The sequence below is a fragment of the Pelophylax lessonae genome, assembly GCF_965119305.1.
Source record: "Pelophylax lessonae genome assembly, chromosome: 3".
In the NCBI taxonomy this organism is placed as follows: domain Eukaryota; kingdom Metazoa; phylum Chordata; class Amphibia; order Anura; family Ranidae; genus Pelophylax; species Pelophylax lessonae.
This window is the reverse complement of record NC_138770.1, coordinates 241907222-241932024: the sequence shown is the minus strand read 5'-3', so window position 1 is coordinate 241932024 and position 24803 is coordinate 241907222. Positions and strand designations below refer to the sequence as shown.

The window sequence follows — 24803 nt, the reverse complement described above, 5'->3', positions numbered from 1 at the left end:
AAAAAAAGGCTGACCTTTGCCCCACCCCTCTCACCTCAGTGGTCAGCAAATGCTCAGCACTATGTCAACCAATCCTGAAAGAGAGGAAGGTGTGGGGCCAAGCTCGACTTGAAGAAAAGTCGAGCTATTCATGTCAATTCACCTTTGTTTTTTTTCTGAATCTACTCATTTTAACATGCGGAATTTGCTCACGGTAGCCTCTCTTTATAAATTTTTACTGCATATGGTAGGTTTGAATTGCCAAGGTTTATACCAGGTTTACTTTAAAGCTTGAGTTACCTGTACAGGTCAAAACCTGTATGCTCAGCTGGAGTGCTCATGCCTATTTATCTATAGTGGACAAAAAATAAATAAAAATCATTTAAGGCATAATGCATTTATTTGGGTGTGTAACCTGAGCAATATGATCTGTGCTACTACTGTGACAGAGCCTCCTAGTAATGATCTACCCAATTGCCTGCTACAGCATTCCTGTAGGCTGCAATGGAGATCAGATGACGTGGGCTTAGGTCCAGCAGATTAACTTGCCCCATCAGTTCTGCTGCTGACTTGCAACACAGGCGGTGAGAAGAGGCTTTATTCACTTAACAGACGTGGGCTCTGGAGTTGGACATGGCATCAAAATCAGTGTGCTTTATGCTTTTGACTGTGCTGCTAGCATACTACATTTACAAACCTCTGCCAGACAATGTGGATGAGAAATTCAAAGTGATGTTGTTGGATGCAACTTTTAGAACTCTAGGACATGCGGTAAGTTTAGCCTTATTGTATTATAGGTATACTGTTCTCTGAAATCCTGGCTTGCTTTTCTAATGACTTAATCCTTTTATCATTTTCAACAGCTTTTAAATACGCATTAAAGACAAACTGCACACGAGCAATGTAATTCTGTAATCAGGATTTAGAAAATCCTGCTGAATTGTAGTATGGATAGGTGCTAAAGAGATCTGTTTCTGAAGTCAGTCCAGTAAAAGATGACTACAGGATTTTACTAACTAGACTTATAGCTGCATTTGCATGGAAGTTGAGTTTGCTAATACTCACGGAATATAATCTTTAATTGGCTAATCCTTACCAAGTTTCTGTTAGCAATGACACAGTTCTGAGTAGTGGTAGTTTTGGGGTTAACTGTTCTATTATTTGTGAGCTTAGCAGGGTGAGAAGCTCTGCTTCTTAGGTCAGTGTTCAATTGTCTATTGTTTCTATTGTGTTCAACATCTAACACACTGCATAAACTCCCAGCATTATTTCTGAATAATAATTAACAGCAGCCAAGAGCAAGTACAACATCAGAGATCTTCCAGCATGCTGGGCTTTTAGGATCGATATAAAGTCAATGTTTATAATTGCAAATCGGGGGAAAAAAATTTGTAGCTGACTCGTATGTAGATGATTTTACTGATGAAGTTTTATGCCAAGTCTTAAGTATACTTTTATGTTTACTCAGGAACTAGAATATGTTTGCTTTTCACAAACACAAGGGTAAATGGGCAAACAGGATCCTTATGCGCTTAATGAATAATGAAAAAAAATATCACTGCAATATCATCTAACAACAAATCACAAAGAAAAATGTAAATGTATACATCTCAATATATATGTGGCTGTCAGTTACCTTCACTGGGTAATTTCTGCTAAACTCAGCAGTGATGACTATATTGACAGCAAATGCATCCTTGCACACATGAACTATGTACTGTGTATAATTACCAAGCATTATCAGTGCCATCTGCAAATACTTTATGTCAGTTTCGTTTACAATTATTAAGGATCATAGGAAAAATATACTTATCTACAAAGTCTTATCTGCAAAGTCTCATTGGGGCTAATGTATTGGAAGTGTACAAATACAAACATCCTTGTTACTTATAGCAATCAGTTCAACTCCATTATTCATTTCCAGAGCTGGATTGCAAAAGCCGTTTGATCATCATGAGAATTAAGAAATATTTCTTATCAGAGTTAGGGTGCCCAAGGACATGAGATTAGACACACTCCTCGTTCAGACAGTTTCTGCCAGATTAGATGCCACTGGCACGTCTAAAGGTTGGCTGCAGAAAATCCCACCTACACTGATCTCAGAATATAAAACCTGGTATTATATCCTTTGCACCCACCTCAATAACCCGTAAGTGTGTTCAGCAAAATCTTCTCCTTCTTTATCTATAGCCTAATAATTATTATTGTTTGTGCAAACTGACCTTTCCTGAAAACATTCATACCTCCCAACAGTCCTGGATTGTGCGGGACAGCCCCGGATTCTGACATGTGTCCCGCAGTCCCGCTCAGCTAAGCATTGTCCCGCTTCACCTCTACTGCCGTTCACTCTTCTCCTGCCCAGCAGACACAAAGCAGGAGAAATGACATTTAATTTTTGTATACGGGGGCCCCTTCTGTCAATCCAGCCCTGGTTCAGGAGTGTTGTGAGAATGTGTTGGCTACTAAGTGTCAGCCGCCACAACTTTCTCAAATTAGGTTCTTTTCACTCTTCACTGAATACCTATTGCTTTACAGAGTTAAATGGGTTACCTAATTGTAAATACTGTTACACATTCCCTTTCTTATCTCTCGCACAAGTTTGGACTTCAAGTGATTGTAAAGTCTTACATTTTATTTTATTTTTTAATAACAAACAGGTTTAAATTAATCTCCTCTGTAGTAGCTTCAATCCTCCTCTTCTTGTGTTTCCCCACTGGCGCTCCTGGCTCCTTCTCATTGGAAGCGGCTTCCTATCATGGCACAGCAATGGCACAGCTGTGTGCTCGATCCCGAGCCACTCTTGCTGTGTCTATGTGGGATGTTCCCCTCCCCCATCACAGGATTTGACTAACAGCAGCAGGAACCAATGACTCCCGTTTCTCTTGGTAAAGCCTTTGAGAATGGGGAGAAGGGGAGAGAGCCGCTGCCAATGGGCACACTTCTGGTTTATTATTATACAACGCTTGAGGTCCTTGCTGCCACTCTGTTTCAGATTGGTGGCCCTTTATGTAAGTGCAAGGTTACTATTTCACACATGATGTTTTGTATTTGAGGTCCTGCCGCCATTATCCCTGGTTGGATTGTTTTTTTGTTTTGTTTTTTTTATGTAAGTGCTATAGGCACAATTGTTTTATATGTTTGTTTTTAAGTTGGTTCACCAATAAATACTGCACAATGAGTTTTTTCTCTTTGTTATTGGTGACTTATTACTATGGATGGTATATCCCAAGCTGCTTTTACCATGAGAAAAATAAACTTTCTAGGCATGATTCATGCACTTGAATACATTCTGAAGAGGATCCTGTGATTCAGATAGAGGGGATAAGTGTAAGCTAATGATGTGGGGATTTTTTCTGTTCTATTCATTAGACAGCAACTATATCTGGTGAGTGCATTTTCTGACATTGGTGGAGGTCACACTGGGTGATTGAAGCACTAAAGGAGGGAGATCCCCTGAATCATATAACTTGATACTTCTTTATTGGAGCTATTCTATGTTGGATTCTTTTGATTATTTTCAATGTTGGACTCACTATCATAATACTTCAGGTGTTTTGGGTTTTTTGATATTGTGCTGAGCGCTGCAATTTTTCTTTGTCATTGTCCTCACAGTGTTTTGTATATCTTCACATTGCTAGCAGCTTTAAACCAATTAAGCGTTGACACTATTTTTTATTTTTACACTTCTGGATTGAGTGAGGACTCTATTAAATTATAAGGGGGGGGGGGGGGTGAGGGAGCGATAATTTAACCTAAAGATTTTTTTTACCTTAATGTAAAGAATGTATTAAGGTAAAACATATTTAGCCTTTACAACCACCTCAAATAATTTGTGTTTATTATCCACAGTTTGGCTCTACCTTATTCTGAAGTCCTTCCTACACCTAAACTACAACCTCAGAACTTCCCAACAGGGCTCTGTAGGTACTCATACTTTACCTTACCATTGACATGAAGTGGAACTTCACCCAAAAGTGGAAGTTCCTCTCCTCCTTCTCTCCGCCTCCTCCTTTATATTTGGCAATTTATTTTTGGGGTACCCGTTTCCCCAATTCTGGTCAGGAAGTTTGGCCCCCCCCTTCCTTCTCCATGCAGCCTTCTGTGACACATCACAGGTCCCAGAAGACTGTGGGACCAACCACAAAGTGCAGCATGGCTCCCGCATGAGCAGTTGGAAGCCGGCTGTTAGACGCAAGACTTCACTGCTGGTTTCCCTTAGTGAAGATGCCAGCACCTGCCCGCAAAGCCAATTGAAAAATCGGCTTAGGTGAGGGTAGCGCTGGATCCAGGGGCAGGTAGGCGTCCTTATATTAAATATCAGCAGCTATAGCATTTGTAGCTGCTGACATTTAATTTTGTGAGGGGGAGACTGGAGCTCCTCTTTAACATTTTAATTTAGAAATGAAAAAGTTGGTCAGAATAAAACTGATACACCAGTCACATAAGTCAGAGAAGGATTCCAATGACCTAGATCAGTTACTGGCCTTTTTCTTCAATTAAATGCTGCAGCAAGGTGAACCCTATGTAGCACAGCACCCCTTCTCTTCCCCAGATCTTAACCTTTCAACTCAGCATGGAAGCATTTTCTGTAATGTACTATGCCCTTTCACATTGGCAGATTGGTTGAAGTTTGAAACTTGGGTGCCTGTGGTGTTCCTAGAAGCTATAGTAAGTGTTAGGATTATGCTTTATTTAAATGTTCTATACTGTACATATATAAGGGAATATGGATATGTACCATTAACTTGTTATATATCAGGTATAGTATTCTTTTAGTAAGCAAGTAGGTAAATTAAACTCTGATCAACTTCCCAAAACTAATTTTCAACATATCATCTAAAAAAGGAAGAACATTCACTATAGACACCCTTGTTTTAGAAAGTTTGTGGTTACAGGTCTTGCATCACCTGTTTTTTTAGGCATTAAAATATCCGAGACAATATAACCTACACAGTCATTTCTTTCAGCGCAATTTCCTCAAAACAACCCTGTATACCGTAACTGGAGAAGTGGCACAAGGCCTCTAAATATTGTGAGATGGGTTACAAAATGTTTAATGGTCACCAAACAGGTTTTCTTTTTGTATGGAATGAAGAAACTACATGTTAGAGTTTGCAGGTCGGATCTTTTTTACCAATACAAACTTTTTTTTTTATAAAGTTCTGTTTTAGCTCCAGGAAGAATTCAGTTATATGAGAATAAGCTTGGGTGATGCTGCACAGAGAAAATATGCACAGTTCACAACAAACAGATTATCTGCTGACTTTGAGTTTGGACTTTGTGACCTTTTATCTTAAAATGCCTCTAAGCAACAAACTGCCCAGCACAGAAAGCTTTGCTTTTTGATGACAAAGGTTAAAACTTAAAACAACTTAAATGAAGACAAAATAAATTAAATGGGCTTAAATCAGAAATAAATTGGGTAAAAAATCATGCAATACAATGCAGTATTAAAAAGGTCAATAAGAGCTTCTGGTTGCCTTTGAATTTGCCAAAAATGGGATGCTATAAGGAACATTCATAATGTTAACAATGAAGTCTGGTATGTACAAAAATGTTAGCCCCAGCTGTTATGGGTGAGGACTATATGCCTAAACCAGAACTCCATGCAAACGGCTAAATACGTATAAAAAATACATATAAGGGAGCTGTTTACCTGCCAAAGAATTTGTATTGCTGTCCATCCACTCCTTAGATACACACAGCTCCATCACACAGCCAAGTAAAAGACACTACTTACAGTTAAGGAATACAGTAGTGTCCTCGCTCTACCCTCAGCCTGTTTAGAAAGTAAAAGTGTAGTTACAGTGTGATGGGGGTCATAAGTCCGCTCTCTCCTATCATCTTGTTCTTTGTCAGCAAATTTTCATGCGACACACATGGTTGGCTTCCGGTCATGCCCTTTCCCCTAAGTCTTGCTGAACAGGGGACTGCAATAGGTTGGTATCAAGTCAAATTCAGGAAGTTCTGAGGTGAGAACACTGATGGTATATATACAAAGTGTGTGCTTATCCAACTTTACAACACCAGGGGCTGGCATTAAGTGTTTTTCTAGACACCAAAGTGTAGCAGAATATGGATACAAAAGGGTGGCAGTTTACACGTACTTCTGGTTTGTGAGTGGAACTCAGAAATTATGTTTTTGAATCCCAGTTTACTTAGCAAAACACATCACATGAGTAGGCAGACATTATTTGCCAGGAGCCAAATGACAGCTAATAGATAATCTGTTACTGTGCAAATTCAGGACATGATGACAGGTCCTCTTAGAAACCCCCTTTTCCACATGCAATGATATTCACTTTTTACACTCTCTTCCACCACTTTGTCAGAGCCCTGAGTCTAATCCCTTTGTGGTCTCCAAGTCTATCAGTGTCGATTCTTACACGGGGGTTAAAGCGGAGTTCCGGCCCCAAATACCATTTTTAACTAAAAATACCCCTATAATACTAATCCATCTCCCTTTACAGAACCGCTATTCTCATACTTACAAGGTGTACAGTATTGGATTTTAGTAAAAATCTTACTTTTAAAAATGCTGTCTGGGTACGGCCATCTTAGACGTGGGCATCTGAAGCCGCAGTGTAATCTGCTGTGTCCTTCTTCCTGATTCCAGTGAGTGTTCTGGGAGTTCTTCCTGATTCCAGCCTCCTGGGAGTGATGACAAACAGCTCCCAGGATGCAATGCAAAGGCGGAAGTGATGTCGGTGGCCGTGGCCACAGAGGGGGGAGAAGGAGGAAGTACAATCAAAAATGCCCTGAAAATAAGGTAAGGTACCCCCGAAAAAAAATTGAAAATGCCCAATTGTTGATCAGCTTAGTGAGCACTCCAGGAATCACTAAAGTTGCAAAATAGGCCGGAACTCCACTTTAAAGACCTGCTCCCTGCCCTCATACAGTAGTTTGGACCTAACGATCAGCTGCTCATTGAAAAGTAACAACCACATCCCTTATGCAAGCTCCCTCACACATACTGTAAATGTATTGCTGAAGAAGAAAGGGCTTATATCTGTCTAGTCTTGTTTTATTGTAAAGTGTAATCGGCAGTACATTAAAATCTGGTGCCCATTAAATGACATAGTCAGCAAACTACACTGCTATAATAGAAAATTGGAGGAAAGACTTTGAAAATGGAGGTTGTTACTTTAATAGTTCTTGTTAAATGGAATATTTATTTCTGTTACTTAAGTTGGATTTTAAAGGAAAACTATAATGTTTTGAGATCAATTGTATTTTATTGAGGTGGGATAGGTCGCTCTTCAGACTTCAGCTTGAGCTATTGAGCTCTGTACACAAACATTTTTTTCAGGCTATAGTGACACCTGCTGGCTAGATAAAAAAAAACGAATATGCAATTTTTCATATTTGCCTGACAAAAAGCTTATTTGCTACATGTTAAAAATATGTTAATATTTGAATATCCATAGCCTCAATACAGATGCACTGTGAAATTTTTTTTTTTTATAAGTGTCTGTAACTGATATTGAAGCCAATAGGATGTTAATTAAAAGAAACACGTGATGACAGAAATATGGAAGATATCACTGCTGACTCTAGACCTACAGTGCCTTGCGAAAGTATTCGGCCCCCTTGAACTTTTCGACCTTTTGCCACATTTCAGGCTTCAAACATAAAGATATAAAAATGTAATTTTTTGTGAAGAATCAACAACAAGTGGGACACAATCATGAAGTGGAACGAAATTTATTGGATATTTCAAACTTTTTTAACAAATAAAAAACTGAAAAATTGGGCGTGCAATATTATTCAGCCCCCTTAAGTTAATACTTTGTAGCGCCACCTTTTGCTGCGATTATAGCTGTAAGTCACTTGGGTTAAGTCTCTATCAGTTTTGCACATCGAGAGACTGAAATTTTTGCCCATTCCTCCTTGCAAAACAGCTCGAGCTCAGTGAGGTTGGATGGAGAGCGTTTGTGAACAGCAGTTTTCAGTTCTTTCCACAGATTCTCGATTGGATTCAGGTCTGGACTTTGACTTGGTCATTCTAACACCTGGATATGTTTATTTGTGAACCATTCCATTGTAGATTTTGCTTTATGTTTTGGATCATTGTCTTGTTGGAAGACAAATCTCCGTCCCAGTCTCAGGTCTTTTGCAAACTCCATCAGGTTTTCTTCCAGAATGGTCCTGTATTTGGCTCCATCCATCTTCCCATCAATTTTAACCATCTTCCCTGTCCCTGCTGAAGAAAAGCAGGCCCAAACCATGATGCTGCCACCAACATGTTTGACAGTGGGGATGGTGTGTTCACGGTGATGAGCTGTGTTGCTTTTACGCCAAACATAAAGTTTTGCATTGTTGCCAAAAAGTTCGATTTTGGTTTCATCTGTCCAGAGCACCTTCTTCCACATGTTTGGTGTGTCTCCCAGGTGGCTTGTGGCAAACTTTAACCACTTGCCGACTGCCTAACGACGATTTACGTCGGCAGTCAGCCCCTCACAGGCAAAGCGACGTAGGTCTACGTCGCTAGCCTGTGGGGCTCTAGGGAGCAAACGAGTGCCGCGGTCGCTCACGGACCCCCCGCGCGTGTGCCCGGCGGACCCGATGTCCGCCGGGCACTCGCGATTGTCTGTTAGAGCGGGAGAAAGGCAGGCGGCTAGTGTAAACAAAGCCGCCTGTCATTCTCCCCTGTGTAAGAATAGTGATCATACGGTTCTGTTATGTAGGACCGTTGATCACTGTTCTTACACCTCAAGCCACAACAACCACAGTTAGAAACACGCCCCTAGGGACACACTTAACCCCTCCCTCTCAAAAAAGTTAACCCCTTCCCTGCCAGTGTCATTTTTACAGTAACAGTGCATATGTATAGCACTGATTACTGTAGTAATGTCACTGGTAACCCCAAAAGTGTCAAAAATGTCAGTCAGGGGTCCGATCTGTCCGTCGCAATGTCGCAGTCCCGCAAAAAAAATCGCAGATCGCCGCCATTACTTGTTAAAAAAAAAAAAACAACAAAAATGACAAAAATCTTTCCCTTAGTTAGTAAACGCAATAACTTTTGAGCAAACCAATCAAAATACGCTTTTTGCGATTTTTTTTTTTACCAAACATATGTAGCTTAAAACAAATTGGCCTAAAATGTTAAAAATTTTGATTTTTACATTTTTTTGGGGGGGAATTTCATATAAAAAAATGTGAAAAATATTGTTATTTTTGCAAAATTGACGCTCTTTTTTTGTTTATAGCGCATGATCAAAAAATCGCACAGGTGATCAAATACCACCAAAAGAAAGCTCTGTTTGTGGGAAAAAAAGGATGTCAAATTCGTTAAGGTACAGTGTTGCACGACCGCGCAATTGTCCGTTAAAGTCACGCAGTGCCGAATCGCAAAATAGGCCCTGGTCAGGAAGGGGGTAAAATCTTCAGGGGCTTAAGTGGTAAAAACTACACTTTTTATGGATATCTTTAAGAAATGGCTTTCTGCTTGCCACTCTTCCATAAAGGCCAGATTTGTGCAGTATACGACTGATTGTTGTCATATGGACAGAGTCTCCCACCTCACCTGTAGATCTCTGCAGTTCATCCAGAGTGATCATGGGCCTCTTGGCTGCATCTCTGATCAGTCTTCTCCTTGTATGAGCTGAAAGTTTAGAGGGACGGCCAGGTCTTCGTAGATTTGCAGTGGTCTGATACTCCTTCCATTTCAATATTATCGCTTGCACAGTGCTCCTTGGGATGTTTAAAGCTTGGTAAATATTTTTGTATCCAAATCCGGCTTTAAACTTCTCCACAACAGTATCTCGGACCTGCCTGGTGTGTTCCTTGTTCTTCATGATGCTCTCTGCGCTTTAAACGGACCTCTGAGACTATCACAGTGCAGGTGCATTTATACGGAGACTTGATTACACACAGGTGGATTCTATTTATCATCATTAGTCATTTAGGTCAACATTGGTTCATTCAGAGATCCTCACTGAACTTCTGGAGAGAGTTTGCTGCACTGAAAGTAAAGGGGCTGAATAATTTTGCACGCCCAATTTATCAGTTTTTTATTTGTTAACAAAGTTTGAAATATCCAATAAATTTCGTTCCACTTCATGATTGTGTCCCACTTGTTGTTGATTCTTCACAAAAAAATTACAGTTTTATATCTTTATGTTTGAAGCCTGAAATGTGGCAAAAGGTTGCAAAGTTCAAGGGGGCCGAATACTTTCGCAAGGCACTGTAGGCATTTTTACTAACCTGGAACTAGCATGAGGCCAATAAAGGCTGGAAATGCTTATCTTTCCTCTTGCATGCTTGTTCCAGGTCAGATAATAGTCAGTTGCCAAGTTCCTGGCTAAAAAAAAAATATTTCAACAGGATGCTGGTAATTATTGGGTATAGTAGACCACTTTTAAAAACGTTGGGCACACCGATTTTTCAAAAATGCACATTTTACTTTATGCATGGTTCCCTCTTTTGTTAAAAATTATGTTTTTTTAAAAAAAAATTACATTACATGATTGCAAAACGTTTGTCGCATACATTGTCACATATACAGATGCTAGATATCTGTATATGTTCACATGATCTTATTCTGCTCTAATCATTTGTGTCCTGTTTTGTCAGATGAAAAATAGAGAGTGACATATTTACTTTATACAAACAGCCTGCCACAAGCAGATATCAGAAAATGTTTTCCAATGTTGTTTGGTGCAGACTGCATTTGGGCATAAAGTATGGTATAAAGCCAACAAGAGTCTTGCTTTGCCATTTAATTTCCCCAACTCTCTGTTATTTGATGATAACTGACAATGAGGAAAAGAAAGCGAGTGTGCAGAGGCTGTTTGCTTTATGAAATATCTAAGGGATAAGTGCAATTTTGTGATAAAAATGAACTATTATATTGCTCTGTATTCATGTTGGATTCAATGTCAGCAATCTCAACATGATCATTTGTAGTGCTGACACCCTAGGGAGCTGGAGAAGTTTTTGTGTCACTGAATGAGATTTTTTAAGCATTGAAAATGAAGAATTCTATTCAGTTACATCATGGTAAAATTAAATACCATTTATTAAATCATCTAAAAAAAAATGAAAAAAACAAGTGTAGTTGCACCGTGTGTAAGCACCGTGGTAAAATCTAAAACGCAAGTGTACGTATGTCATAATTGTTGTGTAAAAGAGTAAAAAGGGACACCAATAAAGCAGAAGATTGATGGGCCTTTACGTATCATTACCACATACAAAAGTCATGATATGGTTAAAAGATATATCAATAAATATTGGCACTTACTTTGGGATCAGAAAACAGTTAAGTTTATTCCTCCTTTTGCATTCCCCATCTCGATCCAGCGATGTGCATGAGAATAGTAGCTCTCCGGGGGTTTCTCTCTCCCCTCATTGGCTCACACAGCAGCAGGAGCCATTGGCTACCCAAAACTGATCAATCACAGCCAGTGAGCCAATGAGCAAGGGGCAAGGCCAAGCTGCATTCTGTGTTTAAATGGACAATGTCCATTCACAGGAGCATGGCTCAGGAGTGAGGGGGCACTCAGCAGGGGGAAGGACCGCCAACAGGGGACCCAAAAAGAAGAGGATCAGGCAGCTCTGTGCAAAACCATTGCACAGAACAGGCAAGTATAACATTATTATACTTTGTTGTAAAAAAAAAAAATGTGCTGTCACTGTTTGAGGAAAGGAGAACCAATAACCAAGGATGACAGGGCACATTTACCCTGATAATCAGGGGACTAATCATCGATGCCCTGATGATCAGTGCTAATCAGTGCCCATCAGTGCAGCTTATCAGTACCCATCACTGCAGCTTATTAGTGCTGCCTATCAGTGCCCATCAGTGCAGCATCACCAGTGCAGCTTATCAGTGCCCATCAGTCCTGCCTATCAGTGCCCATCAGTGCAGCCTCATCAGCGCACATCAGTGAAGAAGAAAAATTACTCATTTGCAAAATGTTATAACAGAAACTAAGAAAAACATTTTTTCCCCCCAATGCTTGGCCTTTTTTCGTTTGTTTAGTGAAATATAAAAAACCCAGTGATGATTAAATACCACCAAAAGAAAGCACTATCTGTAAAAATGATAAGAATGTCATATAGGTACAGGGTTTACATGACTGCGCAATTGTCATTCACATCGCGACAACGCTGAAAACTGGCCTGGGCAGGAAGGGGGGTGAAAGTGCTCAGTATTGAAGTGGAGATAAATATTTTAATAAATGGTGCTTCATTTTGATATAATGTAACTGTATGGAATTATGTATATTCAATAACTAAAAAATCTCGTCCAGTGACACAAAAACTTATCTATTTACTATTAGGGATGTGGCATTGTTGCATTTATTCAGACTAAACTAGGATTTTACCCTAGGGAGCTGCAGTGCTGGATAGATGGATCATTCTGCTATACCTTAGTGCTGACCTGCCCAAAAATGAACTTAACACTCATCTACACACCAGTAGCATACAATGGGCTTTGAAAGGTGAAGAAATGCAATAGCAACAGTAACATTGTAAAATATAATACTATACACTGACCCAAGCAATATCAACTGATACAATAACCAAATAGCTATAAGGGGAACTCTGTGACAGGCAACAATCAGCATGGTCTATCTACTGCTTTCAACAAATGGCCAGTGGAAAACTGAGATAGTCTTCCAGCAGTGAGGCACTTAATTCTTGCAGGCATGCTTACTCTCAATGGACTTACGTAGGCTCTATAACTACTGTACCAATTATTTGTAATTAACGTAGATATATAAAGGAGCTAAGGTGGAATTATTCTTTAAAGGCTATGTATATAATCTCCTCTTCCCCCTAGATCATATCCCAGAATTCCTTTTCTTTAACCATATTCCTGCAGCAAGTAACAGCTTGTATTACTCACTGTGACATCATCAAGCTTTGAAATGTCTCAGCAGCTGCTGGGAGCTCAGTTCCTACTGACCTCAGAATGCACCCAGAACTACATCTCCCAAGAGTCCTTTTTCCTACACACATTCTGTTGGCAGACTCTTTTGAGTCAATGCAGTAGCACTATTTTCTTAAGAAATAAATTATTATATTCATGTGGAGTGGGACAAATAGGGTTGGAGTTAGGCAAAATCATGTAGTCCAGCATGTAGGGTAGACAACATTGCTCAGGATTTTTAGAGTAGAAAAGACACTACATCAGGGGGTTTGGCAACCCATCAATCGCAATCAACCTGTTGATTCTGGGAAGGGGACAGGTAGATTGGGTTCCTTTCTTGCCAACCCCAGAACCTGGACAGGATGGGCGGCGTGGGTGGCATTTACTGGAACCAATCCCCTGTAATTTCCTCCACTGGCAACTGAAAGGTCACTTCTCCTCCTCTCCCTCCCGCCAGCATTCAGCTTCCACAAGAGGAAAATACAGGGGATGGGTTCCAGTAAATGCTGCCCTGCAATTTCCTTTCTCTGTCTCAAAATTAAGGCATCAGAGATCTGTTCAGACCCTTGATATTTCACCAAAGCAACCCAACAGGGCTGCTAAACAAATTGTGAAAAATAATTTAAAAAAAAAGTTAAGATTACCGACTTCAGTCCCGGAAGGTATTACCCCCTTAATGACCAGGCCAGTTTTTGCGATATAGCACTGCGTTATTTTAATTGACAATTGCAAAAAAAAAAAAAAAGACAATTGCACAATCCTGCAACACTGTACCCAAATAAATTGTATGTCCTTTTTTTCCCCCACAAATAGAGCTTTCTTTAAGTGGTATTTTTTCACCTCTGAGGTTTTTATTTTTTGCGCTATAAACAAAAAAAGAGCGACAGTTTTGAAAAAAATAATATATTTTTTCTTTTTGCTCTAAAACATGAAAACATATCCAATAAAAAAAACAAATTTCTTAATCAATTTAGGACAATATGTATTCTAATACATATTTTTGGGGGAAAAAAATCCCAAAAGGCATATATTGGTTTGTGCAAACGTTATTGTGTCTACAAACCATAGAATATTTTTATAGCATTTTTATTTATTCTTTTTTTTTTTTTACTAGTAATGGTGGTGGTTTTTAGCTGGACTGCGACATTGCGGCAGAAAATTTGAACACCTAACTGACAATTATGACACTTTTTTTGGAGACCAGTGACATTATTACAGTGATCAGTAGTACTAAAAGTATGCACTGTTACTGTACTAATGACACAAGCAGGGAAGGAGTTTACATCAGGGGCAAACAAAGGGATAAATGTGTCCCTTAGGGGGGTAGGAGGGTGCTTGCTAACTGTGTGGGGGATGGTCTGACTGGGGAAGACAGTGATCCATGTTCCTGTTTAGCAGGAAGACAAGATTTCTATCTTTTACCCTGACAGACTGCCACTCTGCCTCTCTTGGGAAAGATTGGCGGGTCCCGGCGGACATCAAACCTGTCAGACCCGCTGATTGGCTCCTGCTGTGTCCAATCACAGAGGGAATGTGTCCCTGGCGGCGAACGTGCGCATCTCAGACCAGGAAGATGATAGGACGTACAGGTATGTAGGTTCGCACAGCTGGCCCGCCCTGCCGCATGTGCAGTAGGCGGTCTGGAAGTGGGTAATAAAAAATATAATTAAAAAAATAATAAAAATATACAATTGCAAAAAATAATAAAATAATAATAATGAAAAAAAAAAAAAACTACTGACACTAACCTCTGCCCTACTGACAAAGCCCTCTGCCCTACTGACACCATCCACTGCCCTACTGACACTGTCCACACATCATCCACTGCCCTACTAACACTGTCCACTGTTCTACTGACTGACACTGTCCAATTTTAAGGCAGGCTAAGTTTATATTTTTACAGTGACGGTTTTCTTATATTTTTTTAAGTTTTCCTTAAAATTTGGTTAAGCTTTGCTAGTTCATTTCTTAAAAAGGAAGCCGAACCCTGGTGATCTTTGATCTCTTTCATGATGTTCTGGTAGATCGACAACTCTCACAGGTTGCCTACACTATATTGTCTGGTAAACCAGGACGTTTGGGGCACATTAGCTCTAACGCAGGTCAAAAGTAAATTTTTATTGCAGCATATTAAAGTGTCTTTAAACCCACATAATTAAAAACTATCAATAAATCCTGTATTACATGCTGACCATACTCAGTCACTATTGAATTAGTTTTTTGTATTCTACAAAAAAACCTGCTTGATCCTGCTGCTCTCTATCTCCCCTTTTGTTCATGTCCCCACTGCAGTTAGGTATTTTGCAGAGCAATGTTGGCAGCTAGTGCACATGCTCAGTTTTCAGTATATTTCTGTGATGAGCATTCTCTTCCTAACATATCTGAGCAGCCCATGTGAATATAGAGTCACACATGTGGGCGTAAACAGAGTGGTAAAAGACAGCCCACTTCCTCTCTCCTCCTCAATGCCCACTAACCAGCTAAACACAATGGGGTGAGCTATTACACATTGATGGAAGTTTAACCTCCCTGTTATTCTAAGACACAGGCTGGAGAGGAGTGATACAAACTGTGACTGGCAGATATCTGCCCACACTATGTTATTGCCAACAATAATCAATCAAATTTTTTTAAATATATCTGTATGACCATTAAAACAGTTTAGTGATATTAATTATTTATTTTTACTCTGTATCCCAAAGACTGTTTTTTTTAAATATTTTTATTAATTCAGTAGCAGAGGACTAGTAGCTCCTCCTGCTTATGTTTCCCTGCAGACAGGCTGGGAAAGAGCTGAGCCATATGACATCTGTATATAAATTAGGTAAAAAGAGTACTTAGATGTTTTTATTTTTTATTTTTTTAACAATTACAGTGCCATCACCCACATACAGAGAGAAGGGATGATGTAAATTAAGCAGTGTGTGTGTTTAGTATCACTTTAAATTAAAATTTACACAATCACACCACATTCCTGTGCACATCACATGTAATGTCTGTGTGGTGCAATTTGAGTCATACATTTTGTATTAAATACAGTAGAAAAGACCTGTAGTAATTCCCCCTGTGCACTGGCTTGTAGTGTCCATCCTAGCACCTGAGCAAACATTTAGATAAAAGAAAGCCGACAGCTCGATCTTGAATAAATGTATTAATCCAGGTGTGGTACAAAATAATACAGGGCTTATGCTTTTCAGTGTGTAGCTTTAGAGCCGGTTCACACTGAGGCGACACGACTCTGTACTACTTCGGGGGCGACTTGTGCATTACATTGCACCACGACTTCGGAGCGACTTGCAGGGACTTCACATAATGGAAGTCTATGCAAGTCGCTCCGAGGTCGCCCCAAAATAGTACAGGACCCTTTTTCTAAGCCGGAGCGACTTGTGTCGCTCCTATTAGAACGGGTCCTGTTGTGGTCAATGGACCGTGAGGGAGCGCGACTTGTCAGGCTGACAAGTCGCCTGACAAGTCGCGCAAATGTGAACCGGCTCTTAAACATAGTGTGTAAGCTCTGTGTTAATTTGTTTACAAACTTTTTTTATTAAAGGCTTTCAAAAAGTGTTACAGAATAAAATGGCATTTGAAAATCAAAAGACTTTTGTAAAAGAAATAGCAAATAGTAATAAATCATGACCAAACTTGCATGAATTATAAAATGTGCAAGTAACAAGATACAATAGTAAATATCAGTGCTGATAATTAGAGATGGGCTCGGGCGTGTTCAAGTCCCCACGTGCCCGATCCCGCCAGGAAGCCAACACTGCACTCCGCTAATCACAGGCAGTGAGACATTTCCCAATCTGTGCAGCTGCGGATCAGGAAATGTCTCACTGCCTGTGATCAGCGGAGTGCAGTGTCGGCTTCCTGGCGGGATCGTGCACGTGGGAACTCGAACACACCCGAGCCCATCTCTACTGATAATACATATACTTCTTGGACAGGTAGTGGAATGCACATCAACATTATTATAATGAGAGACAAATAACGTTGATCATCAGGATTTCTTTATTCAAAAATATTGCAATTATCAAACCAAGGAGCCCATTTTTGGCTGTAGTATGGTATAGTGTGATATGAGGTGTGAAAAAGTTTTTCTACTTTGTTAATGGAATCAACTCTGAGTTTAACTTGTGAAAGTGGAACCAAGGGAGTTCTCCAATGTGCAGCAACCACCCAATGAATGGCCATACTAATTTTGTGAATAAAGCCCTGTACACACGTACTGATTGTCGGCCGAACGATCGGCCGTCTTTTATCCAGGGCTGTCGTGTCTGTTGAAAACTGCAAAAGACTGCACACAAATTTTGTCGGCCAACAACAGCCGACTGCAGAAGTGATGTCATGTGATGGTTAAGTTTCCTTGTCTTTTTTCTTTTCTGAGCATGCCCAGTCTTGCTAATCTGCTGTCTGTCGGCCGAAATCTGTACTGACTGGCGAACAATCGGCCGTTCTGGTGTTGGCCAACAAAAATTTTAATGCCTGCACACCCGATTCTGTTCGGCCGAAAATGCGCTGTCGGCTGTTGGAAGCATCATACTAACAAGTCTACAATCGGCCGTTCGGTCGGCGGCCAAATATTTACGGCCGACAATCGGTACGTGTGTACGGGGCTTTAGTCTCATCGGCAGAGAAGTAGCTTCCACATTGCGAAAAAATAGTAGACACTGAGTTGGGGTAAGGCAAAACTGAACATCTGTGACTGTAAAGGCGAAAGTGGAAAATCTTTTCCGAATAAGGACAATATGGGAGCATTCCCAGAATAAATGTAGAAATGAGCCAGAAGTTTGACAACCCCTAAAGCATAAGGGAGACACTGTAGGGACGAATGAATTCTAGTTGGGGTTTGGTACCTCCAGCTCTGTATTGTTTTGTACCACACCTGGATTAATAAATTAATTGCAGAAGATCGAGTTGCTGTCTTTCTTTTAAATACTTTTGTATGGCTTAAAATCCATCGTATCTGCCCCAAAATAATGCAGGATCCTTTTTTTTCTGCAGCTGAATTGCATTGCATGAGTGTTCACACCTAAGCAAAGCGATCATGGCAATCGCACTGCATTTTGTGATCTATTTTGGGGTGTCATTCTAACATTGACCCGCAGCAGATTCCATGGATACTGTGCGATTACAATACAGTGCGGAAAACGCACAGGATTCGCTGCATTTCCCGAATTGCATAAGTGTGAACCTAGGCTCAGGATGCTTTTGTTAATGCTAAATGTCTCATAAAAATCTAAAAAGAGCAAGATTTGTTTGTAAGCCTATAAAATAAACAAATTAGGAGATTAATTATGCTTACATAACTGAGAAATCTTTAATAATTCAGAATCTGACTTGTGGAATGGTAGCGCCTTCGGCAAATGATAGTTAGTGAAGAGCAAACGTACCTAGGTTCAGTTTGGTGCAGTTTTATTGAATTTTACTGAAGATAACAAATCTAAACCTCACCGAGGCTAATTACAGCTGAATCCTAGAAATCGCCAATGGCCATTAATTTATTCAGGCTACAGCTACAGATTTCCTGAAGGCAGGGTGGGGACGCAGCGGCCGGTGTCCAATAGAGCGGGTGGTAGGTGGTTACATGTTTCGGAGCTCAGCTCCTTCGTCAGACCTCCACCCGCTGGGGGTAAAAGGACATTTATATAGGCAACAGAAATCGTTATTACATGGGACAGGTGCATTGAGGCAGAAGATAAATGGATAGGAAATGGATAGGAAATTGATACCAGCATGTGCACACCCCTGAAAGCTGGTAACTATTGCACAATTATCGCACATGTGAATACAACATTACCATGTTGAAAATATTTAAAAATGTATAAAAATATATATAAAAAAGAAATATATATATATATATATATATATATATATATATATATATATATATATATATATATATATATATAAACAATGTATATAAAGACATAGTTCAAAGAGTATGCACCCTCAGGACATTGTTCAGAAATAGTTAAAAAAGGAACAAATATCACAATAAAAATAAAAGAATAATAAAAAAAAAAACGTACATCCAGCGCAAAATATTATTCAGACCCAAAAATAATATTCTGTAATAGCGTATTAATTTCTAATTCCTCATTTTTGCCCCCAGGTGACAAACCGTCAAGGGCATAAATCCAGTAGGTTTCTCTGCGACATAAACGCACGAACCTCTCTGCAGGGGGGGGGGGATGCACATCCAGCGCAAAATAATATTCAAAGAGACCCAAACAGATATTCTAACATACATTAATTAATGAGGGTTTTCTCGTTCTTAAGCAAAACTTTGCTTTGCAAAATTGAAACCTAGCCAGCAAAGTTTTGGAAGAGGCTAAGCACACAGCTCTCAGTCATGATACAGAACAGTGTCTTTCAAGGTTAGGTTAGATACAAAGATCTTGGCAAATAGTATCTCCCTAGCAAATAAATCAGCATTATGGAATTATTTACATGGTTGTAGATTGCACTGGGCAAAAATACAAGTATCAGGGTGGTTCCTGTGCAAGACTAAAACATTGCCTTGGTGCACAAAGAATAATTTTTGATAAACAAATTCAGATGCATACCGTGCAACTAAAATTTAAATAAAATGTTAACATACAAAATAGAAACACAGTTTATTTTATGTGTACTCTATTATTTACGCAGCTCCCTATTGCACAGAAGATGAGTCTAATTTGTTAAAGAGAACATAACAGCTTAGGGGAAATACTTGCATGCTTAATATAAACCTTCAGATGTTAGTTTTCGATTACTAATCTGAACTACAGAACTGACAGATGAAATTATTATCCTGTCAACACCTGCACTTTTCCATTCCACCAGTATTTATTAAACTGATCCTGCTTCTTCCAAAGCCCAATTGAAGCCTCTCTATTTATTTCTGTAATGCAGTAAGGATACATATACAGTAATACATTTGCTCTTCTTTTGTCAGTTGACGATTAGAGGGGAAGGGAGCGGGATTATTGATTTCAAGGAAGGAAGTGGGGGGATTTTTTGTTTATGGGGTGGGATGGGGGAGTGAGCAAGAGGGTGGCTGAATAGGTCACGAGGGAGTAATGTTGAATCCTTCACTCAGTAGACAGGGTCCTACGTAACATATGTATGACTTCTACTGTGTTGAGTACTCAAGAATATGCAATGTACAGCATATCATACAGACTGTAGTGCATAGCTCCCAACTGCCCTTGATTTTAAGGAGCTGTCCCTTATCTGGAACAAAGTCCATCTGTCCCTCATTTCTCCTCATTTTTCCTTTTTGGTCAGACTTTTATAAAATGCACTTTTTATCTTTCAAAAAGTGTTTTCCCAGTGCTAAACTTTGATCCAATTTCTAACTTGTTGCATTTGTAGATTTCGAAAAGCCAATATAAAGGAATAGTAGTGGTAAAAAAGCACTTGTGCGTTTAGGGCCATTTCACACAGGCCCTTTCAGATCCGCCTGTCCGTTTTTGTGGCAGATCTGAACGGTCACCCCATGCATGTCTATGGGGCATCAGATGTCAGCGGAGACATGTCTGCTGACATCCGATCCGTCAAATCTGGATGGATGGAAACCCTATTTTCCATCAGTCCAGCGGATCTGATCCGATGGGATCGGATGAGAACGGACCGACGGTCCGTTCCCATCCGATTCCTCCATAGTGATGCATGAGGACCTGCACTCAGCACGGAGAACAGCTGTCATCCTCCTGCTCAGCGGGCGATCGGCGGATCGATCCCCCGCTGAGATAAACGGAGTCCATCTGATGGACGGACTGTGTGAAAGAGCCCTAACTAACCAATTTTGTATAATTTTTCTTTGCAATGGTCAGGCATATACAATCTACAGCACAGCATACAGAGAGAAGTGGTTTAGGAGTATGAAAAATAAAGCATATGTAGCCTGGCTATCGGCACCTGTCATTGCAGCTGCACAGCCTGGGTTGTCACACAGGGCCACCCATGCAGTTGCACTCTTAGAAACTGCAAGTAAACCAAGTGACTGAACCGGTAGAGTGGGAAGAGAGACTGTAACAGGCTGCACCTGTATACACTGCTCAAAAAAAATTAAAGGAACAATTTTTAATCAGAGTAAAGCCCCGTACACATGTCCTGATCGTCGGCCGAACGATCGGCCGTCATTTGTCCGAGGGCTGTCTTGTCTGTTGAAAAGTGCAAAAGACTGCACACGAATTTTGTCGGCCAACAACAGCCGACTGCAAAAGTGATGTCATGTGATGGTTAACTTTCCGTGTGTGTTTTCTTTTCTGAGCATGCTCAGTCTTGCAAATCTGCTGTCTGTCGGCCGAAATCTGTACTGACTGGCGAACAATCGGCCGTTCTGGTGTCGGCATACAAAAATTTTAATGCTTGTACGACAGATTCTGTGCGCTGTCGGCTGTTGGAAGCATCATACTAACAAGCCGAAAATCGTCCGATCGTTCGGCGACCGAACATTTTCGGCCGACAATCGGCACGTGTGTACGGGCCTTTAAGCATTAAGTCAATCCTGGGATATTGATCTGGTTAGTTAAATAACAGAGAGAGTTGTTAATCAGTTTCAGCTGCTTTGGTGTTAACCAGTTCTGGACTGGAAGGATTTGCCCCCTTAATGACCAGGCCCTATTTTGAGATTCGGCACTGCATTATTTTAGCGGACAATTGTGCGGACGTGCGACGCTGTACCCAAACGAAATTGACATCCTTTTTTTCCCACAAATAGAGCTTTCTTTTGGTGGCATTTGATCACCTGTGCAATTTTTATTTTTTTGCGCTATAAACAAAAAAATAGCGACAATTTTGAAAAAAATATATATATATTTTTCACATTCTGCTATATGACATTCTCAAAATAAAAATTTAAAAATCAAAATTTTTTAACATTTTAGGCCAATTTGTTTTCTGCTACATATTTTTTGGTAAAAAAAATCGCAATAAGCGTATCTTGATTGGTTTGCACAAAAGTTATCGCGTCTACTAACTACGGGAAAGATTTATGTCATTTTTAATGTTTTTTTTTTTACTAGTAATGGCGGCGACCTGCGATTTTTTGCAGGACAGTGACATTGCGGTGGACAGATCGGACCCCTAACTGACACTTTTGACACTTTTGGGGGGACCAGTGACATTACTACAGTAATCAGTGCTAAAAATATGCACTGTTACTGTAGTAATAACACTGGCAGGGAAGGGGTTAACAGTATAGGTGATCAAGGGGTTAAATGTGATTCCAGGGGAGTGATTCTAACTGTGAGGGGGTTGGACTTGTGAAATGATCACAGAGACATGCGATCCTATATAGCAGGATCACATGAGCTCTGTGATCATTGCAGGGAGAAGGACGGTCGGCTGTGTTTACAACAGCCGACCGTCCTTCTCTCTCAGCGGGGTCGATCGCAGGTGTCAGACGGCAATCGGGGACGGGAGCGCACCGCCGTCGACGCGCGCGCGCCCCCTAGCTGCCTTTAGGTGAGTGACGTAGCCCTACGTCGCTTTGCCTGTAGCAGCCATCCTGTCGCCATAAATGTACAGGAGGCAGTCGGGAACTTAACAACAGGTGCACTAGATGGGCAACAATGAGTTGACCTACAAAACAGGAATGGTTTTACAGGTGGAGGCCAACATATCTTTTCTGACTGTTTTTTAACTAGTTTAACATTTGGCTAGGGTCAAAGTCACTACTGATAGCATAAGGCATTACCTGGACCATATAGAGATTGCACAGGCAGTTCAACTTCTCCAGGATGGCACATCAATACATGACATTGCCATAAGGTTTGCTGTGTCTCCTAGTACAGTCTTAAGAGCATGGAGGAGATTCCAGGAGACAGGCAGTTACTCTAGGGGAGCTAGACAGGGCCCTAGAAACTCCTTAACCCATCAGCAGGACCAGTATCTGCTCCTTTGTGCAAGGAGGAACAGGATGAGCATTGCCAGAGCCCTACAAAATGGCCTCCAGCAGGTCACTGTTGTGAATGTCTCTGACCAAACAATCAGAAACAGACTTCATGAGGGTGGCCTGAGGGTCCGATGTCCTCTAGTGGGCCCTGTGCTCACTGCCCGGCACCATGGAGCTCAATTGCCATTTGCCATTGAACACCAAATATGGCAGGTCTGCCACTGGTGCCCTGTTCTTTTCACAGATGAGACCAGGTTAACTCTGAGCACATGTGACAGACGTGAAATGGTCTGGAGAAGTCATGGAGAATGTTATGCTGCCTTTAACATCGTTCAGAATGACTGGTTCAGTGGTGGATCAGTGATGGTCTGAGGAGGCATATCCATGGAGGGACACACAGACCTCTGCAGGCTAGACAATGGCACCCTGACTGTTATTAGGTATCGGGATGAAATCCTTGGACCCATTCTCAGACCCCACACTGGTGCAGTGGGTCCTGGGTTCTTCCTGGTGCACGACAATGCCTGGCCTCGTGTGGCAAGAATATGCAGCCAGTTCCTGGAGGATGAAGGAATTGACACCATTAAATGGCCCCCACACTCGCCTGACTTAAATCCAATAGAACACCTCTAGGACATTAGGTTTCGGTCCATCTGACGCCGCTAGGTTGCACCTCAGTCTGTTCAGGAGCTCAGTGATACCCTGATTCAGATCTGGGAGGAAATGCCCCAGGACACCATCCGTCATCTTAATAGGAGCATGCTCTGACATTGTCAGGCATGCATACAAGCACATGGGTCATACAAACTACTGAGTACCATTTTGAGTTGATACAATGAAATTTCAGCAAAATGGACTAGCCAGCTGCATTATGTTTTCACTTTGATTTTCGGGGTGTCTTTGAATTCAGCCTTCTGTAGGTTGATAATTTTCATTTCCATCAAATGATGTGGCATTCTTTCATTCCTAACACATTACCCAGTCCATATCAGTATGGATAACCAGTATGATATTTTTCCCCATTAGAATCTGACATAGTTTCAAAGTGTTCCTTTCATTTTTTTTTTTGAGCAGTGTGTATAACAGCAAATAGTTTGCGCTGAGGAAGTTAGATGTGATTGGCAAACAAAACATGTCAGCATGATGTCATCACGCACGTGCCACCACAAACATGCGCAGTTGAACTGATGGGTAATGTCCACGCCGTGGGATCTGTATAGTGAGCTGCTGATCACATAGGGGAGAACCGGGATTCGTTTTTACTGTGCAAACCTACTGGACCTCGGGAAATATGCAGAGCTAGTGAGAAAATCCATCCACGTTACACCCCCACTACTCCAGTGACTTTAACTGTATTCTGTATATACCGGACTATCCCCACTGCAAATATACATAGGCTCCTATCCACATGCCTACCGGCAATCACCCACAGTAATTCGGTAGCATCATATCATCTTACACTTGTTATAGTGGAAGAACCAATATGACTCAAACTCTGTAGATATATCTGGATGCTGGGAGCTTAGCAAGATAGTGAAAAATTAATCCATAATATAATATATCTCCCTCAAACAAATCCAGAGTAAAGGCTGTGTATCTACTGAATCGGAACATCCCCACTACAAGTGCATACAGATATGCCAACATATGCAAATCTGCAAACATCAAAAGCCACACAGCCAGTGCTTTATCTTGGCCTAGGCCAACAAGGCCCAGGCCTAGGGCGGCACTTTGCAGGGGGGCAGCAAAAAAACTGCACCCTCACAAAAAAAAACAGCCTCCTCCCTGTTCCCGCACGAAAAGGGTCCCCGCCGGCTCACGCTACACTTTTAGTATAGTGCCAGTCTTATGGGGTGAATTGGACCAGAGGGCAGGGTCCAGGAGGCAAATAAGTCTGGCACCCACATAAAGCACTCACACTTCTACCTGCCAGTATATATTACCGGCGGGTGAGGACAAGCGGACAGACCGCAGGCCACCAACTACACATAATACAACTGGCCCGACGGCCCCCAATGCTAATAATTGTGACACTGCAGCCTAATGCTCCGCCTGCCCTCCTCC

General features: G+C 40.9%; 1 protein-coding gene across 1 annotated transcript in view; it reads left to right on the top strand.

Moving 5' to 3' along the window:
* Positions 1-442: 442 nt before the first annotated feature.
* Positions 443-24803, top strand: part of AADAC (arylacetamide deacetylase) — a 66795-nt gene continuing 42434 nt past the window's right edge. Inside the window, exon 1 of the mRNA XM_082252156.1 lies at positions 443-750. Coding sequence (XP_082108282.1) covers positions 613-750 — 138 coding nt within the window. The 5' untranslated portion in view covers positions 443-612. The remainder of the gene's footprint in view (positions 751-24803) is intronic.